Source organism: Hemitrygon akajei, unplaced genomic scaffold (genome assembly GCF_048418815.1).
Source record: "Hemitrygon akajei unplaced genomic scaffold, sHemAka1.3 Scf000045, whole genome shotgun sequence".
NCBI lineage: Eukaryota > Metazoa > Chordata > Chondrichthyes > Myliobatiformes > Dasyatidae > Hemitrygon > Hemitrygon akajei.
In genome coordinates this window covers 8,267,146-8,295,028 of record NW_027331931.1, presented here as the reverse complement: position 1 = coordinate 8,295,028, position 27,883 = coordinate 8,267,146, and the positions used below count along the sequence as shown (strand labels likewise).

The following is a 27,883-nucleotide window of genomic DNA, read 5'->3' as shown; positions in this document are numbered from 1 at the left end:
GGGAAGCTGCATCTCCACACAAACTCCTCACTTGAGACGACTGTCTGTACCCGTGACACAGGAAATCACATCACTGTCACTCTCCTGATACCGTGTCTGACTTGCTCACCTCCGGGTCTCCTCCCTCAACAAGCTCCTTCCTCAGTCACCATCTGTGAGATTATATAAAAACACAATTACTGTAAAATGATCTATCAGACAGCTCCTGTACCCCTCCACCCCGGACGATGGTTTGCTGATTAAAACTCTCTCTCCTCAGGCCCTTCCCTACTCCCTTTCCCCTTGCAAACTCCAGCTATGCCAGCTGATGCGAATCCACTGTGAGGACATTTATATCTCACAGGAGGATGTAGAAACCCGTGTTGTTCTCTGATACAGAGGTCACTGACACCCCACCGCCATCCCAATCTGCATCAACAGCCCATGACGCTGACAGCTCTTCCAGACACTGGGGCTTTGTAACAAACACCATGGTAACAGCAAGATTAGACAGTAATTCATTTGAAGAGAGAATTGCTGCTTCCTGAAAGGACACGCGAGCGTCCGATACAACGGAGCAGATCCTCCCCTGTTTACAACTTTATTTGACCCGGGTCACGGAACGTCCGATCATCCCACTTTCTCACAACAGCAGCCCCACCCCCCATCCCCCCCGACTACAGTCCACCCATAACTTCTACCCACACACACACAGACAGATCCTCCTCACCCCAAACCCCTCCGAGCCTGGGAACCACAACTAACTGATCCCACAGCCCGGGCTCGGGCGCAAAGCTAAAACCGGGGCTGCGGGACCGGAGAGCCCGGAGCCTCCAGCCGTCCGGCAGAGCTCGTTCCCGGCACTTTTCATAGAAACATAGAAAACCTACAGCACGATACAGGCCCTTCGGCCCACAAAGTGGCCGGAGGCGGGAGGGGCAACGGAGAGGTAAATCACAAACACGACAAAGTCTGCAGATGCTGGAAATTCAGAGCAACACAAACAAAATGCTGGCGGGACTCAGCAGGCCGGGCAGCCTCTATCAGAGAGAAAAATCAAACTCCCACCCCAACCCCCGCATAAAAAAGAACGTCATCCCGATCATCAACCCCCAAACCCACCCCTCCCGCACAAAAGGGAACAATAACATCGACCCCCGATAAAAAGAAAACAAATCTACCCCGCACAACCGCGGAGGAGCCGGTGTCACCAGTGTCGAGGCGGCCGCATCGGGAGCAGCGGACACAACGGGCGACCCCGGAAGATTCACAGGTGAAGTGTCGCCTCACCTGGAAGGATGTTTGGACAACGGAGAGAGTTCGGCCGTCCGGCCCTTTCACTGTGACACCCCGAACTCCACATCAAATCCGTCCAAACGAATCTGGGTGAACTTTAATGACCAATAAATATAATTCCTCTCAGCTATCAGCTGTCTGAATGATCCCCTGACTCTGAGAGGAAGGGGTATCTATGGTCCACACTCAGGGTGTTGAGTTTACCAGGAGACAAAGACTGCAGGGACGAGAGGTTTTCTGTTGACTAATACACTGTGTGTGGACCCCGCTGGTAATTCTGGTGTTGTGACCCGAATCGAGACAAACACCACGCTGCCCACTCCACCAACAACACGGCACAGCCGGACACATAACAGCGGACTTTACATCCCACAACACTGGATTCAGTGATGAAACCCGTGATTAATGTTGTTGTCCCACTGAAAAGTCCATTAAGGTGCTTTTAAATGCCAGCGCAATCACACAGGTGACGTCACACAGCTTCTTCCTCCCCCCCCCCCACGCGCCTGACGTCACACACGGGCTCCCCACACCGGGATCTGCCCTCACGTGCGCGGTGTCTTACGTCACCCACGCGCTGCTGTGCTCGAGCTTTATCGGTTTAACGGCTGGGCTAATAATCACGTGACCAGCCCCTCCCCCACCGCTGTCAACAGAGGATTCAGGAGCTGCGCTATTCCCATTGGTGCGAAGCGATGTCAATCACTGGTTACAACCAGTCGCGGAGGCGGACAAGCCGAGTGGGCGTTACCCCGCTGAGTCCGTCTCCCGCTCAAGCGCCGACCGCCTCCTCAGAGCGGAGAAAACCTCAAAGTAAATGTCCGCTTTCTGATTTATTTCCATTTCCCTCCGAGGGAAGTTGGGGCGTTTGTGAAGCGTCTCCTGCGACCGGAGTCTGATGTATCGCTGAGAGGTAGGAGGAGCCCGCTCGGCCCGTCGGTTTGATGCCGGTTCCCCGGGGAGGGATTTTATTGAAAGGGTGAAGATGGTGAGAGAGGGGGCGGACAGGATGTTTGTCCCGGTGGGGACAGGAGGGGCTCATCTGTGGAAATGTCTGAGCCCACGGTGGTGTCGAGCAGAGGGATTCACCATATTGGGGGCAAACACCGGCAGACTGTTGCCCTGCAAGCGGGGCCAGTGGTCCGGGCAAAGTGACAATTATTTGGGATTTGTTGAGATTGTACCTGGAATATGGTGTAAAATCCCGCTCCCCATACTAACACGGGTTATACAGACCAAAGAACAAACTGTCGGAGGAACTCTGTGGAGGGAAATGGACCGAGACCCTCCCTCTGGACTGATAGTGGACTGGAAATAGTCAGAGAAAAGAGGTGAGGGGTGGGAATGGGGCAAGAGCTGGGGAGTGAGAGGTGGATCCAGGTGAGGGGCAGGTGGGAAGGTGGAAATAGTGATAGGGGTGGGAGGTGAGTGGTTGGGGCAAATCGGGGCTGCAGAAGATGGAAATTAATTCCATAGAGGATGAAGAAAGAGGTTAGAGAGTATTTGTTATAGAGAGTGCGATGAAGATTCACCAGACTGATCCCTGGAGTGGTGGGGTCATCATATAAAGAAAGATCAAATGTGATAACCCTTTCATTTGGAGAATCGAGGACTGAGAGGTGAACACATTGAAATGGACAACATCATTACTGGCTGAACCAGGGATCCCAGTCTCTGAAACAGTGGGTGGACTGTCCGGGACTGAGATGAGGGAAATGTGTTCACTCCGAGGGTGATGAATATCTGTAAATCCCCTCCACAGTGGGCGGTGAAGACTCGGTGATCGTCCTCACATAAAAGAGAGGCCGGCAGATGTGTGGACACCGAAGGGATCGAGGAAATGAGGATCGGGCAGAAACATGTGGCTGAGATGGGAGAACAGCCGCCATCTTGCTGATGGTTAGAGGGGCTGAATGGCCTCCTGCTGTTTCTCACTTGATGTTTCAGTGTTCCTGTCCAGCAAGGCTCCGGAGGAATGTGAATAGAAATTAGTGTTTATAAACACAGAACTGATTTAAATGAAATGTGAATATTTCCTGATTGGGTCTAAATTATGTTTTGGACCGGGATGGGAATCGAACCTGTGACTCTGTAACCTGGGGGTGGAGGGAAAGGGATCGGTGTAGAGATGGTGTGGAAAAGTAGACATGTACCTGGTGTAAAAATGGAATAATGTGGGGAATGCGGTGGATGGGTCGGGCAGCGTGTGAGGGGAGAGGAGCAGAGTCACCGGTTCAGGAGGGAGTCCCTCCACCCGTCACGTGACCCCGTTTCGTGTTCACGTTTTTCCGCAGATCTGCAGCATCTGCGGGTCACTGCTCTACGTGTACGTGTAGCTTCACCTTTCCCCGTTCAGACAAGGCAGTGAGATCCGGATCTGTCACGTCCTCTCATTGTTGGTGGACAATGTTTTTTTCCTGCAATATTTTCTGCATGTTTCATTCACTGTTTTGAGGTGCTGAAGTGTTGCCAGTGTTTCTGGGTGTATGACCCATTTATGTGAGAATTTAGCCATTTGTATTTATCTGAGCTTCTCATTAATGTGTAAAGTTTAGTTCAGCTTCACTTCAGAATTACCAAAGCAACAACCCAGTCAAATAGTTCCACACAATTAAAATGGGGAATTTATTATCATCACGTACTGAGCTACAGTGAAAATCCTGCCTGACGTACCATCCACACAGATCGATACATTACGACAGTACATTGAGCTGATATACGACAGAACAATAACTGTAACAAAGTATTATGGCTGCAGAGAAAGTGCAGTACAGATAGACATATCGTGCAGGGTCAGGTCGAGTTACATTGTGAGGCCGAGTCCATTTTATCATTCATTTGGCTTATAACTGCAGACAGGAAGCCATCCTTCAGCCTGGTGTTACGCGCTTTAAGGCTTTTGTATATCTCCGCCAATGTTGGAGCGGGTTTGCAGCAAGAATGTCCAGATTGTGAGGTTCTTTGAGTACATGACCTGCTTTTCCGAGGGAGGGGAAGTGTAGGAAGAGTCCATGGAGGGGAGGCCTGTTTCTCTGATGTTCTCTGCTCTCCAAAGTTCTCTGAAGTTCCTTGCAGTCATGGGCAGAGCAGTAGCCATACGAAGGCGTGAAGTATCGACAAGGAGTTCAGAGACCTCGGCCTTCACCCTGCCTTGTGTAGCTGGATCCTGGACTTCCTGTCAGATCGCCGGCAGGTGGTAAGAGTGGGCTCCATCTCCTCTGTCTCTCTGACCCTCAGGACACATAACCAACAGTGTTGTCTCTTTGGCCCCCTCCTTTACTCTCTGTGCACCCATGACTTGTGTTGCCACCCACAGCTCCAATCTGCTAATTAAATTTGCTGACAGCACTACATTGATTGGCCTAATTTGAAATACTGATAACAATCAATTAAATGCCTTCTGACAAGGCTCGATCCAAACAAACTTTTCACCCTTCTTCAGGAGATTGGTCAGAGGAAGAGCGATATCAGCAAAGTTCTTACAGAACTTACGATAATATCCATCCATTCCCAGAAACCTTCTAAGAGCCTTCTTAGCAGTCAGAATAGGAACTTGAGAAATTGCCTGGACTTTTGCCCGAACAGGAGCCAACTTCCTTTGACCTACAACATAGCCAAGACAGGTCACACTGGCATGGCCAAATTCACTCTTAGCCAAGTTAACTGTAAGGTTGTCCAATGAAAGCCTGTCAAATAGCTTTTCTACTGCAGAGCTATGCTCTTCCCAAGTGCCACTCCCTGTAACTAAGTCATCAATATAGGTATCTGTGTGTTCTAACCCTCGAATTACAAAATCAATCATTCTCTGGTATGTTCCTGGAGCATTTTTCCTTCCAAAAGGCAAAACATTGTATTCATACAACCCAGATGGTGTCACAAACGCAGAAATTTCTCTACCTCTGTCCGTCAATGGAAAACACCAATACCCTGTCAACAGATCAATCTTTGTAAGAAATTAGCTTTTCCAGCCTTATCGATGCAAACATCTACCCTAGGGATAGGATAGGCATCTGTTTTTGTTACTGCATTTACCTTCCTATAATCAGTGCAAAATCTAACAATACCATCACGTTTGGGCACAATAATCAAGGGTGACTCCAATCTCATTTTGAAGGCCTAATAATACCATTCTCCAGCAAATACTCAATTCCCTGGTCAGCCAATTTACACTTTTCTACGATGATGCGAAGTGGGTGTTGTTTAATCAGTTTGGCTTGACCAACATCTACATCATGTACCGCGACCGTGGTTTGCTTGGGAACATCGGGAAATAAATCATTAAACTTCAGAATTAATTCCTTCAGCTGTTGTTGTTGCTTTGGCTGCAGATGAGACAACTTGTTAGCAATGTTTTCTGGAACAACCGAGTTCATTAGCCTAACTGGGACCATGTTTGGCTTGTGAAAAGTCTCAGACGAGTCAATTGTTTCATTCTCAGGGTTGCCAGTTTCATTTGTTTTGACAACAACACACACAGATAGTACCTGCTGTCAAAAAAGGCTTTATCATATTTATGTGTACCACCTGTGTTAGTTCAAGTCAGTTGGGTGTTTTAATAACATAATTCACATCATTAATTTGGGAGACTATTTCATACGGTCTATTGAATTTCACCTGAAGTGGATTCGTTAACATAAGGCAAGCACCTTATCTCACACCCGGTATTTTCTTTCGCGAGCACTGTTATCAAACCAACACTTCATTTTGTTTTGAGAAATCTTTAAGTTTTGTCTCGCTAGACTACAGGCTTGGTGTAGTTTATTTTTGAACTTCAAAACATAGTCTAACGAGTTAACATCAATCCACTGTTCCTTTTAACAAGGTCAAAGGTCACTCTGCGACCAAATACAAGTTCAAATGGAGTAAAGCCCAGTGATTCCTGTACTGACTCTCTTTCTATGGACAAAAGCAAATGTATTCCTTCATTCCAGTCTTTTCTATTTTCAACACAATATGTCTTAATCATTGTTTTGAGAGTAGAATGAAATCTTTCTAAAGCCCCTTGTGATTCTGTATGGTATGCAGATGATGCAATTTGTTTTGCTCCCAGTTCAGAAGTTACCTGCTGGAATAATCCAGATGTAAAATTACATCCTCGATCAGACTGGATTTCTTTAGGCAATTCGAATAAACTGAAAATCTTGGTGAGAGCCTTGGCCACAGTTTTAGCTTTAATATTTCTGAGAGGTATTGCCTCTGGGAATCTGGATGCAGTACACATAATAGTTAGCAGATACTGATGGCCAGCTTTAGTCTTTGGCAATGGGCCAACACAATCCACTATAACTTTGGAAAAGGGTTCACCGAATGCAGGTACAGGCCACTGGGGTGAGTTCATTCGATTTACCCACAACTTGACAAGTGCCTTTTGGAAACTCTTATTCAGGGTAAACATAACTTTATGAGTTAAAGCAAACAGATCTGCTAATCCAGCAGATTCCTGCACAGTGGCAGCATCATTTCCATCTAAATACGTCTTTATGCCATCAGGGACGCACCTTCTGAATTCTTCAATTAAAACCAACTCTTTCAAGCTGTTAAAATCATCATTTACATGTTCAGATGTGCACCAGCGGTCAATACACACAAATTTCTCATAAGCAAATTCTGTATGTCTGGTTCACAGATTTCTTCAAATTTCTAAACTTTTGCCTGTCTGCTTCTGGGACCAACTCGTAAGCTTTGAGCACAGCCTGTTTCACTATGTCATAATGTGTGGTGCATTGCCATGTGGTTGAGGTGTTGAACTAGTGATCTGAAAGTCATAAGTTCGAGCCTCAGCCGAGGCAGCGTGTGTGTCCTTGAACAAAGCACTGAACCACACACTGCTCCTGCACATTTATAGCCCAGTGGTGATGACTGGGGCAGCATAAATAAATAAATAATAAGCTGCTTCAGAGAATTTTCTTTCTGCTTTTCTGCCTCTCCAGCCTGAAACTGCCTCTGCCTTTCCGCAGCATCCAGCTTTAATTTTTCTAACTTGTCCTGGAGCTCAAGCTCACGAGGTTTACTTTCAGGAAACTCCAACTCCTCCACTTTAAACACTCCCTCAGATACATAATGTTCAGCTATTATCCTCTGCATCTGTGCCCTCTTCATTGTCAATTTCACCTTAGCAAGTATTAACGTTTTAGCAATACTCTACAACTCAATCCTTCTGGTGTCCTCTAATGCCTGAGAGGATCACACTTCCAGATATCTATCAACATCCATTGCTGCTGATTTTCCACACACAAATAAATCAAAAGGGATTTCCCCAATAAAATTGATATTAAATCAATCCTTAAATTTGTTCATATCCCAGATGCAGGCCCCATTTTGTTACAAACCGTAACGCTTTAGAAACGAACCAGCAGCAACAGACTACTCCCAGTGGCCACACATTTTAATTCCATGTCCCATTCCCATTCTGATATGTCTATCCATGGCCTCCTCAACTGTCAAAATTAATCCAAACTCAGGTTGGAGGAACAACACCTTATATACCGGCTGGGTAGCCTCCAACCTGATGGGATGAACATTGACTTCTCTAACTTCCGTTAATGCCCCTCCTCCCCTTCTTACCCCATCACTGACATATTTAATTGCTTGCCTGTTTTCCATGTCTCTCTGGTGCTTCCCCCCCCCCCCACCTTTCTTTCTCCCGAGGCCTCCCGTCCCATGATCCTTTCCCTTCTCCAGCTCTGTATCACTTTCGCCAATCACCTTCCCAGCTCTTAGCGTCATCCCACCCCCTCCATTCTTCTCCTATCATTTCACATTTCACCTTACCCCCACTACTTTCAAATCTCTTAGTTTCTTTCCTTTCAGTTAGTCCTGACGAAGGGTCTCAGTCTGAAACGTCGACAGTTCTTCTCCTTATAGATGCTGCCTGGCCTGCTGTGTTCCACCAACATTTTATGTGCGTTGTTTGAATTTCCAGCATCTGCAGATTACCTCGTGAGTGTTATGTGTATAAATGTGTATAAATATAACTCCCAAACTATTGAGCTCGGGGGAAATAAGGTTTGGAGTCTTTAGATGGTAAAGTATGAAAGTTCAGTTCAACCATGGAATACGTGATGAGAGAGAGATATTTGTAATCCAGGGTAAATGTTGAGAGAAGGCAATTATATCATATTCCACAGGTTCCATGGTGGTAAAACGAGACCAACAGTCGCTGTAGATTTTATCTGTCATCCTTCCAAATCCACATACTAATTACCACCCAAAGTGACTTGTCATAAGGGGTATCGTCTTAATGAATTACCACACCACAGCCAGGCAAGGGTTAACACATAAGTGGTCTTCACAGGATACCCCAAATCAGATCCACTCCTATGGATCAAATGAGGGGACAACGACACATTCGATGTACGGTGAATCGATAATTAGCCCACCCTTGTGGGCATAGGAAAGTTCCAAACAGTGACCCTTGGCCACTAGTTCCCTGGTTTCGATCCTTCCATTTTTCCTCCTTCGTCTCCGTCTGACTCTGAGTGTCTGTGTCCTTGGTTAAAACTAAACAAGTTGCAAGTCAGACTGATTTGCCTTCTTAATCTCTCTCTCTCTCTCTCTCTCTCTCTTAAAATGACAATCTACGGCAAACAAAACCTAGGGATTCATAACAATGGCCACTCCCCATAGTGAACTGACTGGGGTGCCAGTAGGTGGGATGACTGAGTGAATCCTTTCCCACATTCTCAGCAGGTGAACGGCCTCTCTCTAGTGTGAACTCGCTGATGATTCTGTAGGTGGAATGACTGAGTGAAGCTCTTCCCACAGACTGAGCAGGTGAACGGCTTTTCCCCAGTGTGAACTCGTTGATGTCTCTGTAGGTTAGCTAACCGAGTGAATCCTTTCCCACAGACTGAGCAGGTGAATGGCCTCTCCCCAGTGTGAACCCGCTGATGACTCTGTAGGTGGGATGACTGAGTGAATCTCTTCCCACATTCTGAGCAGGTGAATGGCTTCTCCCCAGTGTGAACTCGCTGGTGATTCTGTAGGTGGGATGAATGAGTGAATCCCTTCCTACAGAGTGAGCAGGTGAACGGCTTCTCCCCAGTGTGAACTCGCTGATGTGCCAGTAGGGTAGATGACAGAGTGAATCCTTTCCCACAGACTGAGCAGGTGAACGGCCTCTCCCCAGTGTGAACTCGCTGATGACTCTGTAGGTTGGATGACTGTGTGAATCCCTTTCCACATTCTGAGCAGATGAATGGCTTCCCCCCAGTGTGAACTCGCTGGTGTCTCTGTAGGCCAGATAACCAAGTGAATCCCTTCCCACAGACGGAGCAGGTGAACGGCTTCTCCCCAGTGTGAACTCGCTGATGATTCTGTAGGGTGGATAAATAAGTGAAGCTCTTCCCACAGACTGAGCAGGTGAATGGCCTCTCCCCAGTGTGAACTCGCAGGTGATTCTGTTGGTGGGATGTATGACTGAATCCCTTCCCACGGACTGAGCAGGTGAACGGCTTCTCCCCAGTGTGAACTCGCTGGTGACTCTGTAGGATGGATGACCGAGTGAATCTCTTCCCACAGACAGAGCAGGTGAACGGCTTCTCCCCAGTGTGAACTCGCTGATGTACCAGTAGGGTCGCTGACAGAGTGAATCCTTTCCCACAGACTGAGCAGGTGAACGGCCTCTCCCCAGTGTGAACTCGCTGATGTACCAGTAGGGTAGATGACAGAGTGAATCCTTTCCCACAGACTGAGCAAGTGAACGGCCTCTCCCCAGTGTGAACTCGTTGATGTACCAGTAGGGTAGATGACAGAGTGAATCCCTTCCCACAGACTGAGCAGGTGAACGGTTTCTCCCCAGTGTGAACTCGCTGATGTACCAGTAGGGTAGATGACAGAGTGAATCCTTTCCCACAGACTGAGCAGGTGAATGGCTTCTCCCCAGTGTGAACTCGCTGGTGACTCCGTAGGTTGGATGTCCGAGTGAATCTCTTCCCACAGACTGAGCAGGTGAACGGCTTCTCCCCAGTGTGAACTCGCTGATGTACCAGTAGGGTCGATGACAGAGTGAATCCTTTCCCACAGACTGAGCAGGTGAACGGCCTTTCCCATTGTGAACTCGCTCGTGACTCTGTAGTCGGGATAAATGAGTGAATCTCTTCCCACAGACTGAGCAGGTGAACGGCTTATCCCCAGTGTGAACTCGCTGGTGAGCCATTAGGTCAGATAACTGAGATTTCCTTTCCCAGAAATTCAGCAGATGACCAGCCTCTGCTCGGTGTGAACTGATCGGTGTGTCCACAGGTGGGAAGACCGACTGAACCCCTTCTCACACACAGAACAGGTGAATGGCCTTGCCCAGTGTGAACTTGCTGATGCACCTTCAATTGTGATAACCGAGTGAATCCATTCCCACTGTCTGAGCAGGTGAAAGGCCTTTCTCCTGTGTAAATTACAGGCGTGCCAGTTGGTCAAATGACCGAGTGAATCCCTCCCCACAGTCTGAGCAGGAAGGGTGGTCAATTGGTTCCCTTGCTCCACTTCTTAAATATCTCGACAGAGACAACAAAACTGCTGTGCCGTGTTTGAGCTTCCTGGAGACGAATTCCTTCTCATTTTTAACCTGTAAAAAGATTTACAAAATCCATCAATGGGTGCAGGACAACATTTCAGATGAGATTACTTGAGTTGCCAAGGTTTGATCTGGTGTCACACTGTTACAGTGAGGTTCAACGAAAGTTGGACAGAGAAATCATCTCCTGACTGGGCAGAGTGCTGGTATCTGGAATGACCATCAATTCCCTGATGCTCTTCCTGTCTCTATAAGAAAGGGGCATTTCTGCCGTCTCCTGGCTCAGTTTGACTCTCTCCATTGGTATTATTCCCTGTTCCCACTGAGCTGCATGGGTTCCTCACCCCACAGTAACTGAAACACTCTCACACAAATAGTTTTTCTTGACGTGCAGCTGGGATCTTCTTTTATGTATTATTAACTTAAAGTGCCACAGTTTTAACGCCATATAAAAAAATCCTGCTGAAATGACTGGTTGGTTCACACAGCTGTCAAAAGGGGTTAGAGTGAATTTTTGTATTATTTCAGGTTCTTGTCACAATCATAGAAAATTTCAACACAGAATCAGGCCCTTTGGGCCATCTAGTTTGTGCTGAACTATTTAAACAGCCCCCTCCCACACCTCTACCATCCGGGTACCAACACAAACCTCTTAAATGTTGAAATCAAGCTCGCATGCACCAGTTGTGCTGGCTGCTCATTCCACAGCCGGATAACCGTCTGTGTGAAGAAGTGTCCCCTCATGTTCCCCTTAAGATTTCACCTTTCACCCTTAACCCATGGCCTCTGGTTGTCATTCCACCCAATCTTCGTGGAAAAAGCCAGCTTGCATTAACACTATCTGTGCCTCTCTATCACAATCAAATCTCCCCGCAATCTTCTGCATTCCAAGGAATAAAGTCCTGATTTGTTTAATCTTTCCTTATAACCCAAGTCCTCCAGACATGGCAACATCCTTGTGAATTTTCTCTGAAATCTCTGAACTTCTTTTACATCTTTCCTGTAGGTAGGTGACCAAAACTGCACACAATACTCCAAATTAGGCCTCACCAATGTCTTCTAGAAGTCAACATAACATCCATCTATTGTTATCAGTACTTTGGTTCATGAAGGGCAATGGGCTCAAATCATTCTTTCCATCCCTATCTACCTGTGATACCACTTTCAGTAAATTAAGGACTTGTATTCCCAGGTCCCTTTCTTCCACAACACTCCTCCGTACCTGACCAGTCACTGTGAAAGACTCACACTGGTCTGCATTAAATTCCATTTTCCATTTCTAAAACCATTTTCCCACCTGGTGCAGATCACACTGCAAGCCATGATAGTCTTCTCGCAGTCCGCTAAACCCCCAGTCTTGTTGTCATCCACAAATTTGCTGATCCAGTTAACCACACTATCATCCAGATTACTGATATACATGACAAACAACAACAGATCCAGCACTGATCCCTGTGGTAACCACTAGACTCAGGCCTCCAGTCAGAGAGGCAACCATCTGCTACCACACTCTGGCTTCTCCCAAAGACAGTGTCTCATTCAATTTACTGTCTAATCTTGAATGCTGAGTGACTGAACCTTCTTGACCAACCTCCCATATGAGACTTTGTCAAATGCCTTGCTAAAGTCCATATAGACAACATCCACTGCCTTGCCTTCATCCACTTCCCTGATAACTTCCTCGAGAGACTCTAAAAGATTGGCTAGAGCCATGCTGTCTATCCTTTATCAGTCCACACCTATCCAAATACTTACAGTATATACTTGGTTCCTGCACACACATTCCAATAACTTTCCCAGTTCTGATGTCAAGCTCACCAACGTATAATTTCCTAGTTTATTTTTACAGCCTTTCTTGAACAGCAGAACAACATTGTCTGTCCTCCAATCCTCCAGTAACTCACCTGTCACTAAGGATGATTTAAATATCTGTGCTAAGGCCCCAATAATTTCTGCACTTGTCTTCCGCAGGGTCCTAGTGAACAACTTGTCAGGCCCTGGGGATTGATCCACACTAATTTGCCTCAAGACAACAAACCCCTCCACCTCTGTAATCTGTACAGGGTCCATGAAGTTGATGTGGCTTTGCCTCACTTCTATAGACTCTGTGTCCATCCCCTGAGTAAATACCGATGCAAAAAAAATCTCCCCAAGTCTATGTTATCCCTTCATATGGATTACCATTCTGATCTTCCAGAGAATTATTTTTTCTCTTGCAATCTTTTTGCTCTTAACATATCTGCAGAATCCCTGAGGATTCTCCTTCACCTTGTCTGCTGGGGCAACCTCATGCCTTTATTTCTTTCATAAGTGTTCACTTGAATTTCCTGTCATTTGTTCTTATCTGCCTGTACCTGGTATGCACCTCCTTTTTATTGATCTGGGAGAGGAAAGCCTGAGGGGTGATAGATCTGCATGGTGGGATGCGGGGGTAAGGAGGGTTAAACTAAGTTGCAGGGGGAATGGGAGCCTGAATAACAGAACAGATAGTGGAGAGGTTGTGGAGACAGATGTTGTTCAGGCCTCAGACAAAGTCAGGAATGAAAAAGTTGAGCATGGTGCAGTGAATATGCTGAGCCCTGTATATTGCAATACAAGGAGCAGCGTAGGAAAGGTGGATGTGTTCAGGGCATGGATCAACACCTGGAATCAACACTAGGATCTGGCAACTGTGGATTGGGACAGGCTGCTTTATGGCAAAGGTGTGCTTGGTAAATGGGAGGCCTTCAAAGCAAAATTTTGAAAGTAGTAAGCGGGTATGTCAGAATAAAAGGTAAAGATAGAAACTGTAGGGAAACTTGGATTGCAAGTGATATTGAGACCCTGGTAAAGCACAAGATGGAATTGCATAACAGGGATAGGCAGTCAGTTTCTTATGGAGTATAAGAAATGCTAGAGAACACATAAGAAATAAATCAGGATGGCTAAAAGATGGCATGAGGTTGCTGTCACAGAAAAGGTGAAGGATAATCCTCAGGGATTCTAGTGATAGATTAAGAGCAAAAGGATTGCAAGGCACAAAGTTGGTCCTCTGGAAGACCGGAATAACAATCCACGTGTGGAAACAAAGCAGATGGGGGAGGTCTTAAATATTTTTTCATCTCTATTTACTCAGGAGATGGACAAAGGGTCTATGGGAGTGTGGAAAAGTGGCATTAACCATTTCAACCCTGGGGGGAAAAAAACACTCCTCTGGCCACTCACACGCTCAATACCCCTCATCATTTTATACACCAAAAAATGTCTCTAAATATAAACAAGGAAATTATACATTGCACAGTCTACTTTCCATGATTCAGTACATTTACATGGACAGGTGTATAACAAGGGCCCAATGAATATCAGGGACAAACAGGCCCAATTCACCCCAACCACAAACTGTTCCTGCTGCTACCATCCAGGAAACGGTATCACAGCAAAAGGAGCAACAACATCATCTTCCACCAGGCCATCAGACTGATTAATTCATGCTGATACAATTGCATTTCGATGTTATATTGACGGTCCTATGTACAAACTATCTATTATAAATTACTTTAAATTACACATTGCACATTTAGATGGAGATGTAAGGTAAATATTTCAACTCCTCATGTTTATGAAGTAGGTATCTAATAACGTCAATTCAATTCACCCTCTCCACTATCTGTTCTGTCATTCTGGCTCCTATTCCCCCTACAACTTATTTTAACCACATCACCCCTTCCCCTGCTCACTACCACTAGCAAGCCTTAGCACTAGGATATTCGTCCCCTCTTGTTCTGTTCCTCTAACTAACGAATCCCCTATCAGCCTTTTGACTTTCCTCCCAACAGCTACTAAAGTGATCCACCTGTTGTTGTGGGGGATGGCCACTAGAGTACTCTGCGATGCCTATTTGACCTCATTCTCCTTCCTGATTCTCACCCAGTTTCCTGTGTCCTGCACCTTGGGTGTAACTCACCTCTCTTCATGTCATCTCTATCACCCCCTCCAACTGCTGGATGATCTGGAATTCACCCATTTCAAGTTGCAGCTCATTGAAGTGCAGGGTTACAAGCTGCACATCTTGTAGGTGAGGGCATCAGGGACACTGGTCTCCCCTCCTTCCCTCCAATACCCCTATAATTTGTAATAGCCAGTGTGCAGATAAATCTTGTACTGTGCATTTTTTTACCCAGTGACAAGATGTGCACAGTAAATTTTATATAGAGAGGTATTCATTTTCACAGCTGGCAAATCACTGTCAATAGGAAGTTTGATCTCCTCTGGGTTTGATCCAGTTCACCTGCACTCTCACACAACCGATGTAGCAGGCCTGTAACAGGAAATGGAGGATTTTCCCACCAAAGCTTTTTCACATTGTCCATATGTGGTTTGCTTGCTAAATTATGCTTTAAAAAGTCAGATTTCCAAATTTCACTCCACTTCTTCCCACTTGCAAATTCTCCAGCAAATTTTGCATCACCAAAATGCAAACAGGCATCACTAGTTTCTGTATTCTACATAAATATTCCCTCCGAACCCTCCCCCAATGACTGACGGTGGTGAACTCAGTGAATGAAATCCCAATGAATATGAAGGAAAGGGCAGTTCTCTCTCACTGGAGTCTGGCACATTTGTGATGTGAAAGCTACTTGTTGCCCAGGGCAAAGGTATTTGATATCATTATGTACCCAGAGAGAATGGGACAAAACATGTTCTCACCGGTAGAAAAGTCCAGAGCAAGAGGAGGTAGAGGAAGCAACACACACAAAATACTGGAGGAGATCAGCAGGCCAGGCAGCATCTATGGAAAAGAGTACTAATGCCGATTTTCTGAACTGGTGATGTAAAAGATTTTGTTTCCTTTCTCTGAGTTCCTAATCCTTGCATTTAGATAGCTGGAGCTCAGTTCTGTCTGAGCGATCCATCGGTTCCCATTCCCTCATCAGCCGGAAGCTCCCCGGGGCCCGTGTACGGATCGTGGGGCTGAGAGAGAGGGAAGAGGGCAGGACTGTCCCGGGATTGCTGGCCATGGTGTCCGAAATTCAGAGGAATTATCCCGAAGTCGGTGTTTAAGATAAAAACATTGAGAATCGCTCTTACCTGCAACCGACATTTTCAAAGCCTTCTGTGTACTGCGCGCATGCATGATACTCAGGGACGTCCTCAGTCTGATGCCTACGCATTTCATCGGCGCTTCAGCGCCAGTGAAATTCTGAACACATGGCCCTATGGGTAATCACGGTGCCATTGAACATTTCTGCAAGCACCGGTTCAATGTCCATACCTCATTTTTTAAATCTTGGGTATAGAAAAAATCTGCAGCTGTTTTAACGCAGAAATTGTGTGGCTCCCATAAGCAATATACTCAATGTCAACGTGTATCTAATGCCGAAGTAAAATGCAGATATAAAACACAGGAGATTCTGCAGTTGTTGGAAATACAGAGACGCACACACAAAACGCTGGAGGAACTCTGCAATTCAGAGAGCAACTAAGCAGCAGAGTACACAGGCTAGACATGCGGAAGGGGCTCTGCCTAAACGTTTTCTATTTATTCCTCTTCAAAATTTCTGCCTGATCTGTTGATTTCCACCTGTGTTTTGCAGAAATTAACCACCTTTTTTTTCAATCAGCCAGTTTCCAAATACTTCTAATCTTTCACTTTTAACCACATCCTGCTGGTCTTATTCGTCCTCCTCCTCTGGACCCCATCTCTCTCTGGAGCCCCTGACTCAGGCTGACAAATCTTCGGTTTCAGACTCTGCACCATCGATGATTCACTCGCTAGTCTGCTGTCAGACTTTAGAGGTGCAATGTGTTACGAGACCGCAGGTTCGTTTACTGTGAGTGTCGCTTTAAGTGCGTGAGTGTCGCTTTAAGTGCCTGAGTGAGGCGGGGCTGTGACGTCAGACCCAAGCTGCGGCAGTCTGAGGGAGCGGGAGCGGGAGAGGGAGAGGGAGACAAGCTGTTGGAACTTCAGCCTGTGACTGCTATAGGCTTCAACTCTTCCATGCCCAAAAGGTTGGATTGATCTGATCATCGGCACGCAGTGCACAACGGATGTGTGACTGTCACTTCGTATCATCCATATGTGTGGATTTGCTGGAGTATCCTGTGATATCACTTTTGTTGGCCCTTACGTGGAATCGGGGTGTTCTGTGGTAACCACTTGAAGACGATATTCCTGTGACTGTCATCTGGTGATATTTCTAAGTGGATTTCGGAACTAATCGACGGATAAGATCTTCGGCGACTGTTATTTCATTTACCCAGCGTGGAATGTGTGTGGAATTCTTCGTAATTGCCTTCTCTCTACATGTTCGTGTGGATTTACCAAACATTTAATGATGGGAATCTGTCCCCCCAGTATAATACCTTACTGCTCCAATGCTTACCAACTGAGTTAGCCAACATGATTAAAACAAATATTATGTATTGGCCTGACAATGACCGAAATCGAATGCGATGAGCTTTGACATATTATTGGGACCCGGCTTTCGAATCCCGATCAACCCTGAAGGGAACTAATATTAAAGGTGAATATGTTCAGCAGGAAGAAGGACGTGAGCGGGCTACATCTGGGGATCAGAAATGGGAACCAAAACCTACCAAGGGACAGGTGGGGACAACAACCTGTTTAGAAATTGACAAGCAAGGATGCTTCCTAGCGTAAGTACCAACCCTCAGGAAGAGCCCAATGTAATATTGACAGTTGCTGGAATTCCAATTCCGTTTATAATTGATATGGGGGCAACCACAGTCACTCTTGATCAGGAAATAGTATCGGAAAAGGGATTCCAGCTATCAGAGATGACAATCACTCTGTCTGGGTTCAGAGGCACGGAACGTACGTATTCACGTACCCAGCCACTGCAGGTGGAATTCCAGGGGAACCAGTGTGAGGTTTCATTTACAGTCACCACCAATTGGGGGTGTAATCTCGTAAGGAGAGACTTGCTCTGTCCGTTGGAAGTTGAGATTTTATGCACAGACAAGGGTATCACCCTGCGACTAGCGAACAACTGACAGCTTCCCCAGTTTCCGAATCCCCAGTGCTGTGGACTCCACTGCGTTTGAACCCCTTCCGCCAGCAGCCGACTCTCATGTGACTGTGCTATGACTCTATGGGGTGCTCTCTGAGGAAAGCCAATATCATGCACCCCATGAGGGACAAAAGTTCCCAGTCACGGTGATTGGAGAGGTTAAAGGAAGAGAGGGCAGTGCATTACTGGCCGAAGTTCCGGATTTCCTTTGGTGACAGACAGGACTGGTGGCTCCCCATACCACCATCAGGGTTTGCCCTGGGTTCAAGCCAAAGAGCCCAGGATTCCTTGCCTACATCCTGTCGAAACAAGCCTCCAGCACTGAGGGAGACTGGCAAGACTTGGCTGCAGGCCAACTCTGATACTGGAAAGACTTTGAGGTGAAGACAGGACATCTGGTAAGATATTCTGTTAATATTGACTGAACCCAGGACGTTCTACCCCATCTCTGGGCAATTTCAGGCCACGAGCTCAGCAGCAGCAATGCCCCCCCCCATGAGCCGTGAAAGAAGGACAGACTCTCCCATCCTTTCCGCAATACTCCCTCAAGCCCGAGGCAGCGTTTTCTGAGGATGGAAGCTCATTTGTAGATCCAGCAGGGAAACGATGCGATAGTGATTTACAGTGAAGTAATTGAGCAAACATCTTTTGAAGCAGCTGTCTCCGCCCAGAAGGCTGAGCTGTTTGCTCTGACTCGTGCCTGTATCCCAGCAACAGACTAAAGTGGGAACGTTCACACAGACTCCCGTTATGCATTTGGAATTGTACATGACTACGGGGCTCTCTGGGAACATGGGGATTCCTGACTTCCTCTGGCCGCCCAATTAGTAATGCAACCTTTGTAAACAATTTACTCACCGCTCTACTGCTACCTCGAGTTTTGACCATTATTAAATGTGCAGCCCATACTGGGAAATTAGTTGATTACATTAACTGATTCAGAATTGGCTTGCCTGCAGAAAGCAGAGGGTCAAGGAGGATGGAGTGCATTTGGATTGGAGGGTTGTGACTGGTGGTGTCCCACAAGGATCGGTTCTGGGACCTCTACTTTTCATGATTTTTATTAATGACCTGGATGTGGGGGTAGAAGGGTGGGCTGGCAAGCTTGCAGATGACACAAAGGTTGGTGGTGCAGAGGATTGTCGAAGGTTGCAGGGAGACACTGAATGGTTGCAGAACTGGGCTGAGAAGTGGCAGATGGAGTTCAACCCGGAGAAGTGTGAGGTGGTACACTTTGGAAAGACAAACTCCAAGGCAGAGTACATAGTAACTGGCAGGATACATGGTAGTGTGGGGGAGCAGAGGTATCTGGGGGTACATGTCCACAGATCCCTGAAAGTTGCCTCACAGGTAGATAGGGTAGTTAAGACAGCTTATGGGGTGTTAGGTTTCATAAGTCGAGGGATAGAGTTTAAGAGTCGCGATGTAATGATGCAGCTCTATAAAACTCTAGTTAGACCATACTTGGAGTACAGTGTCCAGTTCTAGTCGCCTCACTATAGGAAGGATGTGGAAGCATTGGAAAGAGTACAGAGGAGATTTACCAGGATGCTGCCTGATTTAGATAGTATGGGTTATAATCAGAGATTAAGGGAGCTAAGGCTTTACTCTTTGGAGAGAAGGAGGATGAGAGGAGACATGATAGAGGTGTACCAGATTTTAAGAGGAATACATAGATTGGACAGCCAGCACCTCTTCCCCAGGGCACCACTGCTCAGTACAAGAGGACATGGCTTTAAGGTAAGATGAGGGAATTTCAAGGGGGATATTAGAGGAAGGTTTTTCACTCAGAGAGTGGATTTTGCATGGAATGCACTGCCTGAGTCTGTGGTGGAGGCAGATACACTAGTGAAGTTTAAGAGACTACTAGACAGGTATATGGAGGAATTTAAGGTGGGTGGTTATATGGGAGGCAGGGTTTGAGGGTCGGCTCAACATTGTGGGTCGAAGGGCCTGTAATGTGCTGTGCTATTCTATGTTCTATATACACGTGTACTGTGATGACAGAGTTTTAGTGAGAAAGAGCCCAGTGAACATACCTGTGTCCATTATGACTGACTGTCGTTGGTTGATTGTTGTCTGCTTGTCTGCAGTCTGGGTAGAAGAAAGCACCACCTGCTGGCGATAACCTGAATTACACAATAAAATAGAGCGTGTCAGTTACTCTGCCCTTCATAATTTAAAACACTTCTGTAAGATTGCTGCTCAGTCTCCGACATTCCAGGGAGTAAAGACATAGAGCGGACATTCTCTCCCCAGAACGGAGATCTCTGGCCCTGACAACAGACTCGCAAATCCCTGCACTCTTTCCACTTTAACCAAGCCTTTTCAAACATATAGCGGCCAGAACCATACTTTGTACTCCAAACACAGTCTCACCAACGACTTATACAATGGCCCAAGCCTTTACAGTTTGAATGACCTGGATGCAATTCCCGCTGCTGCCAGTAAGAGTTTGTAGGTTCTCACTGTGATCGCATGGGTTTCCTCCGGGTGATCCGGATGCCTCCGTCCCCACACAGTAGGCAGGTTATTTGGCCATTGTAAATTGTCCTGTGATAAGACCAGGATCAAATCGGGGGACTTAATAAGCAGCATGGCAATAGTCGGGCCATAGCATCACTGCAAATCCTTACAAACGTGCTGTGTCTCCAGTGCTACCTAATGCCATGATCGGGCTGGAGATAACCAGAGGCCCCGTGACTCAGCCCCATTCGGCGGAGCCTGATCCTGCGTCCAACGGCATGGAGCCACTCACAATGTTTCTTATGAATCCATATTTGTTGCACAAAAGGAGAAAACCAAAAATAAAATTTTCCCGCAGAGGGCTATAATGTACACTCTAAAAATATTGTGACATATTGCGATAGCCTTGTCAATTGGCTCGTCTCTCAATACGTAGCTGCAAAACTTCAAAAGATACTTACCTTCACCCAATTGACAGATCTTATTCTGGGGTCTATGACACTGTACCCATAACAACCACAAAATGCTGGCAGAAATCATAGGTCACACAGCATCTACGGAGAATAGACAGATGACGTTTCAGGTCGAGAGATTCCTCTCCATCGATGATGCCAGGCCTGCGGACTTCCTCCAGCATTTCGCGTGCGAATCTCTTTTTTCCACATCTGCCGGATCTCTATTGTTTATTATCTCCGTATCCCCCTTTTCCCTGCTGTTAGGTATTTAAAATCACAGTTATTGTGCATTAATACTACCTCTATATCTTGATTAAAGAACATTCAGATTCCTTAGTTAACATCTACACCGATTTTTCCCCTTTGAGCTGTTGTTCTTTCACAGCACTGTGTAATCTGTAATAATGAGCATCTAGACCCGGTCTTACAGTCACATCTCCGTAGTGCTATTAGTTAGGCCGGTGTCAGATATGATGCTTTCAGAGTAGTAAAGAAAACAAAATTAAAGTTTTCCTTTGGATACATGAAGGGCTTAGACAACAGATATCATTTACTTGGATTTTCAGAAGGCGTTTGATAAGGTGCCACACACAAGACATGTTAAAATCAGGATAAAATCCGATTGCGTTATAGAAAAGATACTGTCATGGAGAGTGGAATGCCTGCCAGGCAAGAGACAACATGTGGGAATAAAAGGGGGTTTTTCTGGCTGCCTGCCCATGATTACCGGTGTTCCTCAGGGGTCAGTAATGGGATCGCTGCTTTTCACATTGTTTGTTAATGATTTAGATAATGGAATTGATGGCTTTGTGGCAGTGTTTATGGATGATAGGAATATAGCCGGAGGGGAAGGTGGTGCCGAGGAAGCAATGTGATTGCAGCAGGAATTAGACAAATTGGAAGGATGGGCGAAAAAGTGGCAGATGGAATAAACTGTTGGGATATGTATGACAATGCGTTTTTGGTAAAAGAAACAATAGCACAGACTATTATCTAAATAGGGAGAAGTTTCAAACATCAGAGGTGTAGGGGGATTTAGGCGTCCACGTGCAAGACTCCCAGAAGGTTAATTTACAGGTTGCGTCTTTGGGAAAAGGTAAAAACAATGTTGGCAGTTATTTGAAGAGGAATAGAATATAAAAGCAAGGAGATTATGCTGAGTCTTTATAAGAGACTAGTCAGGTCGCATTTGCAGTATTGCCAACAGTTCTGGACATATCTCAGCATGGATGTGTTGTTATTGGAGAGTCCAGAGGAAGTTCACGCATATGATTCCGGGAATGAAGGGGTTAACATAAGAGGAGCGTTTGACGGCTTTGGGCCTGTACTCACTGGAATTTGGAAGAATGTCTGGGGATCCAATTGAAACCTACTGAAAGTTGAAAGGATTAGTTAGGATAGGATTTTTCTGATGATGGAGGTATCCTGAACTAGAGGGCACAGCCTCAAAATTGAGGGGCAACCCTGTAGATCAGAGGTAAGGAAGAGTTTTTTCATTGCTAGAGAGCAGTAAATCTGTGGAATACTCTACCACGGACTGCAGAGGAGGCCAAGTTCATGCAGATATTTATGGTGGAAGTTGATCGTTTCCTGATCGCTCTGGGTATTAAAGGATTTGGCAAAAAGGCAGGTGTGTGGGGTTGAGTGGAATCCGGGATCAGCTATGATGGACTAGCAGAGTGGACTCGATGGGCTGAATGGCCTGCTCCTGCTCCTCTGTCTTATGGTCTGAGGTTCAGGGGCTTGGAGATGCTGGATGTGGTGATACATTGGTTTGGCCATCGGCTTCGCGGGAGAAACCAGCAAATGCTGAAAGATGGTTAACTCTCTGACTGGAGACCAGTGGGTAGTGGGATGCCCCATGGACCGGTGCTGGGTCTATTGTTGCTTATCATCTATGTCAACGCCCTGGATGATTTAATTGCGGCTTTAGTTCGGCGACAGGTAATTTACATGTGTTATGGGCCGTTTGCATTAAATTGATTTACAATGACTGTAGTCAGAGCTTTTGTTGTAAACATACCACGCAGAAGTTGACCACTCAGCCCATCGGGCTTTCTGCGCACACAGTGAAATCATGGTTTTCGTTCTGTAATACCACCTGCCGCTTTCTGTAACTGTTTCCCCATCCCCACCTCCGACTGTATCGAGGCCTGAAGCAAAATCAAAGTCTTTGCTTCTACATGACGCTGAGGAGATCAGCTCGAAACACCCAGAATAAACACAGTCACAAACAGGAAAGAACACACATTCATCTGAAACGACAAGTTTGGAAACGGAACCCGTGTTGGCAAAACAGCTTTTCACACGCTGGCTTTGAAACCGTAACCTCTGGTTCGAGAACTGTTTTTAACCTTGACATAAATTGTGGAAAATCTCACCCGTGCGGACGGTAAACTGCAGGATCACTGACACCACCACCGCCAGATGAGGTTACTATAGAACTGATGACTTCTTGATCAGCGATCCAAAACACAGACAACGTGCTGATTGGGAATAAAGATCCGGAAAAAAAAATCAGAAGCTGAGTTAGTCTCACCTCAATTCAACAAGAATGTTCTGTCTCCGTGTCGGTATATTTTCAAGTCGTTTTCTGCTAACTTCAGTCCAACCAGTCCAGCGACAGATATTTAGAAGCTGCGGGGGAGGGGCCGGGTTGCTGTTCAGTGAGACTCACAGCGTGATTTTCGGTGTGCAAGCTGCTGCCTGTCCGCAGGGCGGATTCTCTGCTGAAACCAAACAGACCAGTTCGACTCTCCTCTTCAACTGTGCACAAAGGTGGATTAATGTTGTATTTAAGTATTTCTGTTACAGGAAAATAAAACAATAAACACCCGTTGATATATAAAAGAAAGTTCCCCAGTGTCTGCAATCTGAATGACTACTGGTTATAATTGCTACCAGACTTTGTGAGATTCCAATATTTAATTTTACTCCAAACTCTCTACATTTATAGTTTTAATATCATTTTTTTGCAATTTATTTAAATAAATTGATCTTTGACATTCTCCAGAGCGACTGCCGAGTAGTAAAACAGCAAAATCTCACGGTCGCTCTGTTATTCTGAGTAGTTAGTTTTTATTTTGTGTGAATGCGTGTGTGTCTCTCTGCGTGACAGAGTGAGAGAGAGAGGGCGGGAGGGGGAGAGAGGGAGAGAGGGAGAGAGGGGGAGAGGGGGAGGCAGAGAGTGAGAGAAATCGAAGAAGGGACCTGTGGGACATTTTAGATGTCATTCTCCGTGGGCAAGGTTCATCTGCACTGACTCAGTAGAAACCACCGTAGAAAATGTGTATGACAGAAGGGAACGTTGTCGTTTCTTGTAACGGATCTGGTCAACAATTAATTTGTTAACTTGACCGTCTCCCTTCTCCCCTTGTATTCCCTCCCGACCCCGACAAAAGCTGAGCCCCGCTGTAAACGCTCACTGATTTGCAGAATCGGAGACAACATTTACCTCTGATGTTGATACCGGACGGGGTTCAGTGGCGGTCCCAGATGACAAACATGCCGACCATGCACCGAGAATTCAGTCTGTACTGCTGCTGCTGATGCTGTTATACAGTGTCAGTCGCTGATTCCCTATCCGGATGAGCCGGGGTTAATGAGGCAGTCCGCAGTTCTGATCCCTCACCTGCTCGCCGGTCAGGTACAGGTCGGTCAGCGGGAGGAGAGGGAACCAGGACAAATGCAGCAAATGCAGACAGAACTACAGAGACTTTGTGAACCTTCCCTTGCGGTCGCATGTAGTTTCTGTCTGGATTTCCGTGCAGATCTTGATCCTGCTGGGTTGAGGCTCCACCCTGTGTGTGAACGGGACTGTCCGGCGCAGGGCCAGAGAAAATGTCACGGCAGTGCTCCGTCAGGACAGACTGCAAACAGGACTAGTGAGGCGTCCTGTGTGGAACTGGGAAATAAGAAAGGTATGGCCACTTTAACGGGACTGTGGCGACCCATTTCCTAGCACACTCGAACCGGCTCACAATTAGCCAGCGTGCAGGCACAAAGGCTAGGTCCGCAACAAAGGGAGAAAAGCCTGCGGGGGTTTGTGAGTACGTGTCTCTTGGAGCATCCGCGCCCGGGGAGGGCGGGATGAGGGAGGCTTTAAAGCAAGGCTGCGGAGTTCGAATAAAACAAGGGTGTCAAACTCATTTTAGGTCACGGGCCGGATTGAGCAAAATGCAGCTTCATGCGGGCCGGATCAGTCGGACGCGTGCGAACGCAGCTTTCGTTGCCTCCGTTTTTTCAGACTGCTCTCATGTGTCTCAGTCTCTGCTATAACTACAAAGTGTTTCACTTTACAAATTCCGTTTCTTATGAAGAAGACTGACGTATAAACACTAAAAACCCTGAAAACCTGGTACCTGATTAAACTCAGCATTAGCCATATCATACGCCATAGGCTCTTCGATTACTGGGGCCAGCTTTAATAGTAACTAGATATTATCTCGCGGGCCAAAGATAATTCCACCGCGGGCCTTGAGTTTGACCTATATGCAAATGGACAAGGGAGGATAGAGTTTGTGAAATGTGTCGAACAACTTTTCCTTCATCAGTACCAAAGGTCCCAACAAGCGAGTATACAGTATTGAATCTGTTATGAAGGAATGAGGCAGGGCAGGGGACAGAAGTTTGTGCATAGGAACACTTTGCATCCAGTGACCATGATGCCAAAAATATGCACTTAAATATGCAAAACTTAGGCCTGATCCGTGCGTTGAGATTCTGAATTGGAGAAAGCGCAATTTTGATGGTGTCAGAGTGGAACTGGCAAGTGTGGATTGAGACTGGCTGCTGCTTTGTGGCAAAAATGTACTTGGAAGGTGTGAGGCCTTCAAAAACAAAATTTTGAGACTATAAGCTTGCAAGTGCCACGCAGAACTAAAGGTAAGAATAGCAAGTCTAGGAACGCTGATATGCAAGAATTATTGAGGCGCTGGTTAAAAGAAGAAAGGAGGTGAATGGCAGAGAATGGCAAGTAGGATCAAATGAGGTCCTTATGGAGTCTAATACATGCAAGAGAACGCTCAAGAGAGAAATCCGGGCGGCTACAAGAAGGCATGAAGTTCCTCTGATAGACGAGGTGAAGAGAATTATTGAGGATTCCACAAACATGATCCGAGCAAAAGGATTGCACTGAATAAAGTTGGACCTCTGGAAGAGCAAAATGATAATCTGGTGTAGTCTGATATAGCGGTATTTCAGTGGAGTGAGGGAAATTACTGTGTGAGAAGAGAGGAGTTGGCCAAAGTAAATTGAAAGGAGCTGCTGGCAGGGATGTCAGCAGAGTAGCAATGGCATGACTTTCTGGAAAAAAATGAGGAAACCGCAGGACATGTGTATTCCAAAAATGAAGAAATACACATATGGCAAAATAGAACAACCGGGGCTGACAAGGGAAGTCAAAGCTATTGTAAAAGCAAAAGAAAGGGCATACAACAAAGCAAAAAATAGTGGGAAGATAGAGGATTGGTTGGCTGCCAGTGACTAGTGGTGTTCCGCAGCAGTTGGTGTTGGAAGCATTTCTTTTCCTGCTGTATGTTAAAAATTTAGATGATTGAACAGATGCGTTTATCGCCAAGTTTGCAGATGATAGGAAGATTGTTGGAGAGGCAGATAGAGCTCAGGAAACAGGTCAGATGCAGAATGACTTAGACGGATTAGGAGAATGAGCATGAAAATATTCGAAAATGCATGGTCAAGCACTTTAGTAGTAGTAATAAATGTGCGGACTATTTTTGTATAACGGGGAGAAAATCCAGGAATCTGAAATGCAGAGGGACTTGGGACTCCTTGTGCAGAACACCCAGAAGTTTAATTTAAAGGCTGAGTCGGTGGTGAGGAAGGCAAATGTCATGTTAACATTCATTTCAAGAGATCTAGAATACAAGAACAAAGATGTGATGCTGAGGTTTAACAAGGCCCGGGTGAGGCCTCACCTTGAGTTTTGTGAACAGTTTCGGCCCCTCAGCTTAGAATGGATGTGCTGGTATTGGACAGAGTCCCGAGGAGGTTCACAGGGATGATTCTGGGAAAGAAAGTGTTATCACAAGGAAAGTTTGATGACTCTGGGTCAGCACTCGCTGGAATTCAAAAGGATGAAGGGGAATCTCATTTAAATCCTTTCGAAGCTGAAAGGGCTAGACCGAGTAGATGTGGACAGGACGTGGAAGAGTCTAGGACAAGAGGACACAGCCTCAGATAGAGATCAGTGCTTTTCCCTTTGTTGTTTGTCATCTATATCAATGATCTGGAGGATAATGTGATTCACTGATGAGCAGATTTGCGGATGCCACCACCTTTGGGGCTGTAGTGCACAGTGAGGACGGTATCATGGCTTGCAGAAGGATCTGCATCAGTTGTAAAGTGGGCTGAAAAATGGCCGATGGAAATTAATGCAGAACAGAGCAAGGCTTCGCACTTCTCTCAGACCTACCAAGCTACGTCTCACACAGTGAACATTGGGGCACTGAGGACTGTGAATAAACAAAGAGATCTGGGGACACAGCTACATAATCCAGTAAAAGTTGTGCCACAGGTAGATAGGGTCCTCAAGAAAGCTTTTGCCACGTTGCCATTCATACGTCGATGTATTGAGTACAGGAGACAGGCTGTTATGTTGAAGTTGTATAATACGGTGGTGAAGTCTAATTAGGAGAACTGTGAGCAGTTTTGGTCACCGACCTACAGGAAAGGTGTAAACAAGGTTGAAGGATTACAGAAAAAATACCAGCGTGTTGCCGGATCGCGGGGACCTCTGTAATAAGGAAAGATTGCGGAGGGTAAGACTGGATTCCTTAGAGAATGGAAGATTGAGAGGGGATTTGATAAAGTTAAACACAATTACAAGGGGCATAGATGGGGTAAATGCAAGCAAGCTTTTTCTATTTAGGTTGGGTAGGGCTACAATCAGGGTGAAATGTGAGAAGTTTATGGGGAATATGGAGGGAAATATAGCAACATAGATAACCGACAGCACAATACAGGCCGTTCGGCCCACAATGCTGTGCCGAACATGTACTTACTTTAGAAATTACCTAGGTTTACCTCTAGGCAATTCGTCTTCATTCAGAGCATTGTAACAGTATGGAATGAGCCTGCAGTACAAGTGGTGCGGGCGAGCTTGATTTCAATGTTCAGTCGAAGTTTATATCGATACATGGGTAGTA

General features: G+C 46.1%; 2 protein-coding genes across 2 annotated transcripts in view; one reads left to right on the top strand and one right to left on the bottom strand.

The window, feature by feature from the left end:
- LOC140720655 (uncharacterized) overlaps nt 1-27,883 on the top strand; it is a 107,653-nt gene that overhangs the window by 26,206 nt on the left and 53,564 nt on the right. Inside the window, exon 4 of the mRNA XM_073035502.1 lies at nt 23,733-23,769. Coding sequence (XP_072891603.1) covers nt 23,733-23,769 — 37 coding nt within the window. The remainder of the gene's footprint in view (nt 1-23,732; nt 23,770-27,883) is intronic.
- On the bottom strand, nt 126-20,899 carry LOC140720566 (uncharacterized). Its single transcript, XM_073035403.1, has 4 exons — nt 20,770-20,899; nt 19,836-19,925; nt 8,991-10,345; nt 126-152 (listed from the first exon to the last, which is right to left on the bottom strand). The coding sequence occupies exons 1-4, from the start codon at nt 20,897-20,899 to the stop codon at nt 126-128; spliced, it is 1,602 nt and encodes a 533-aa protein (XP_072891504.1).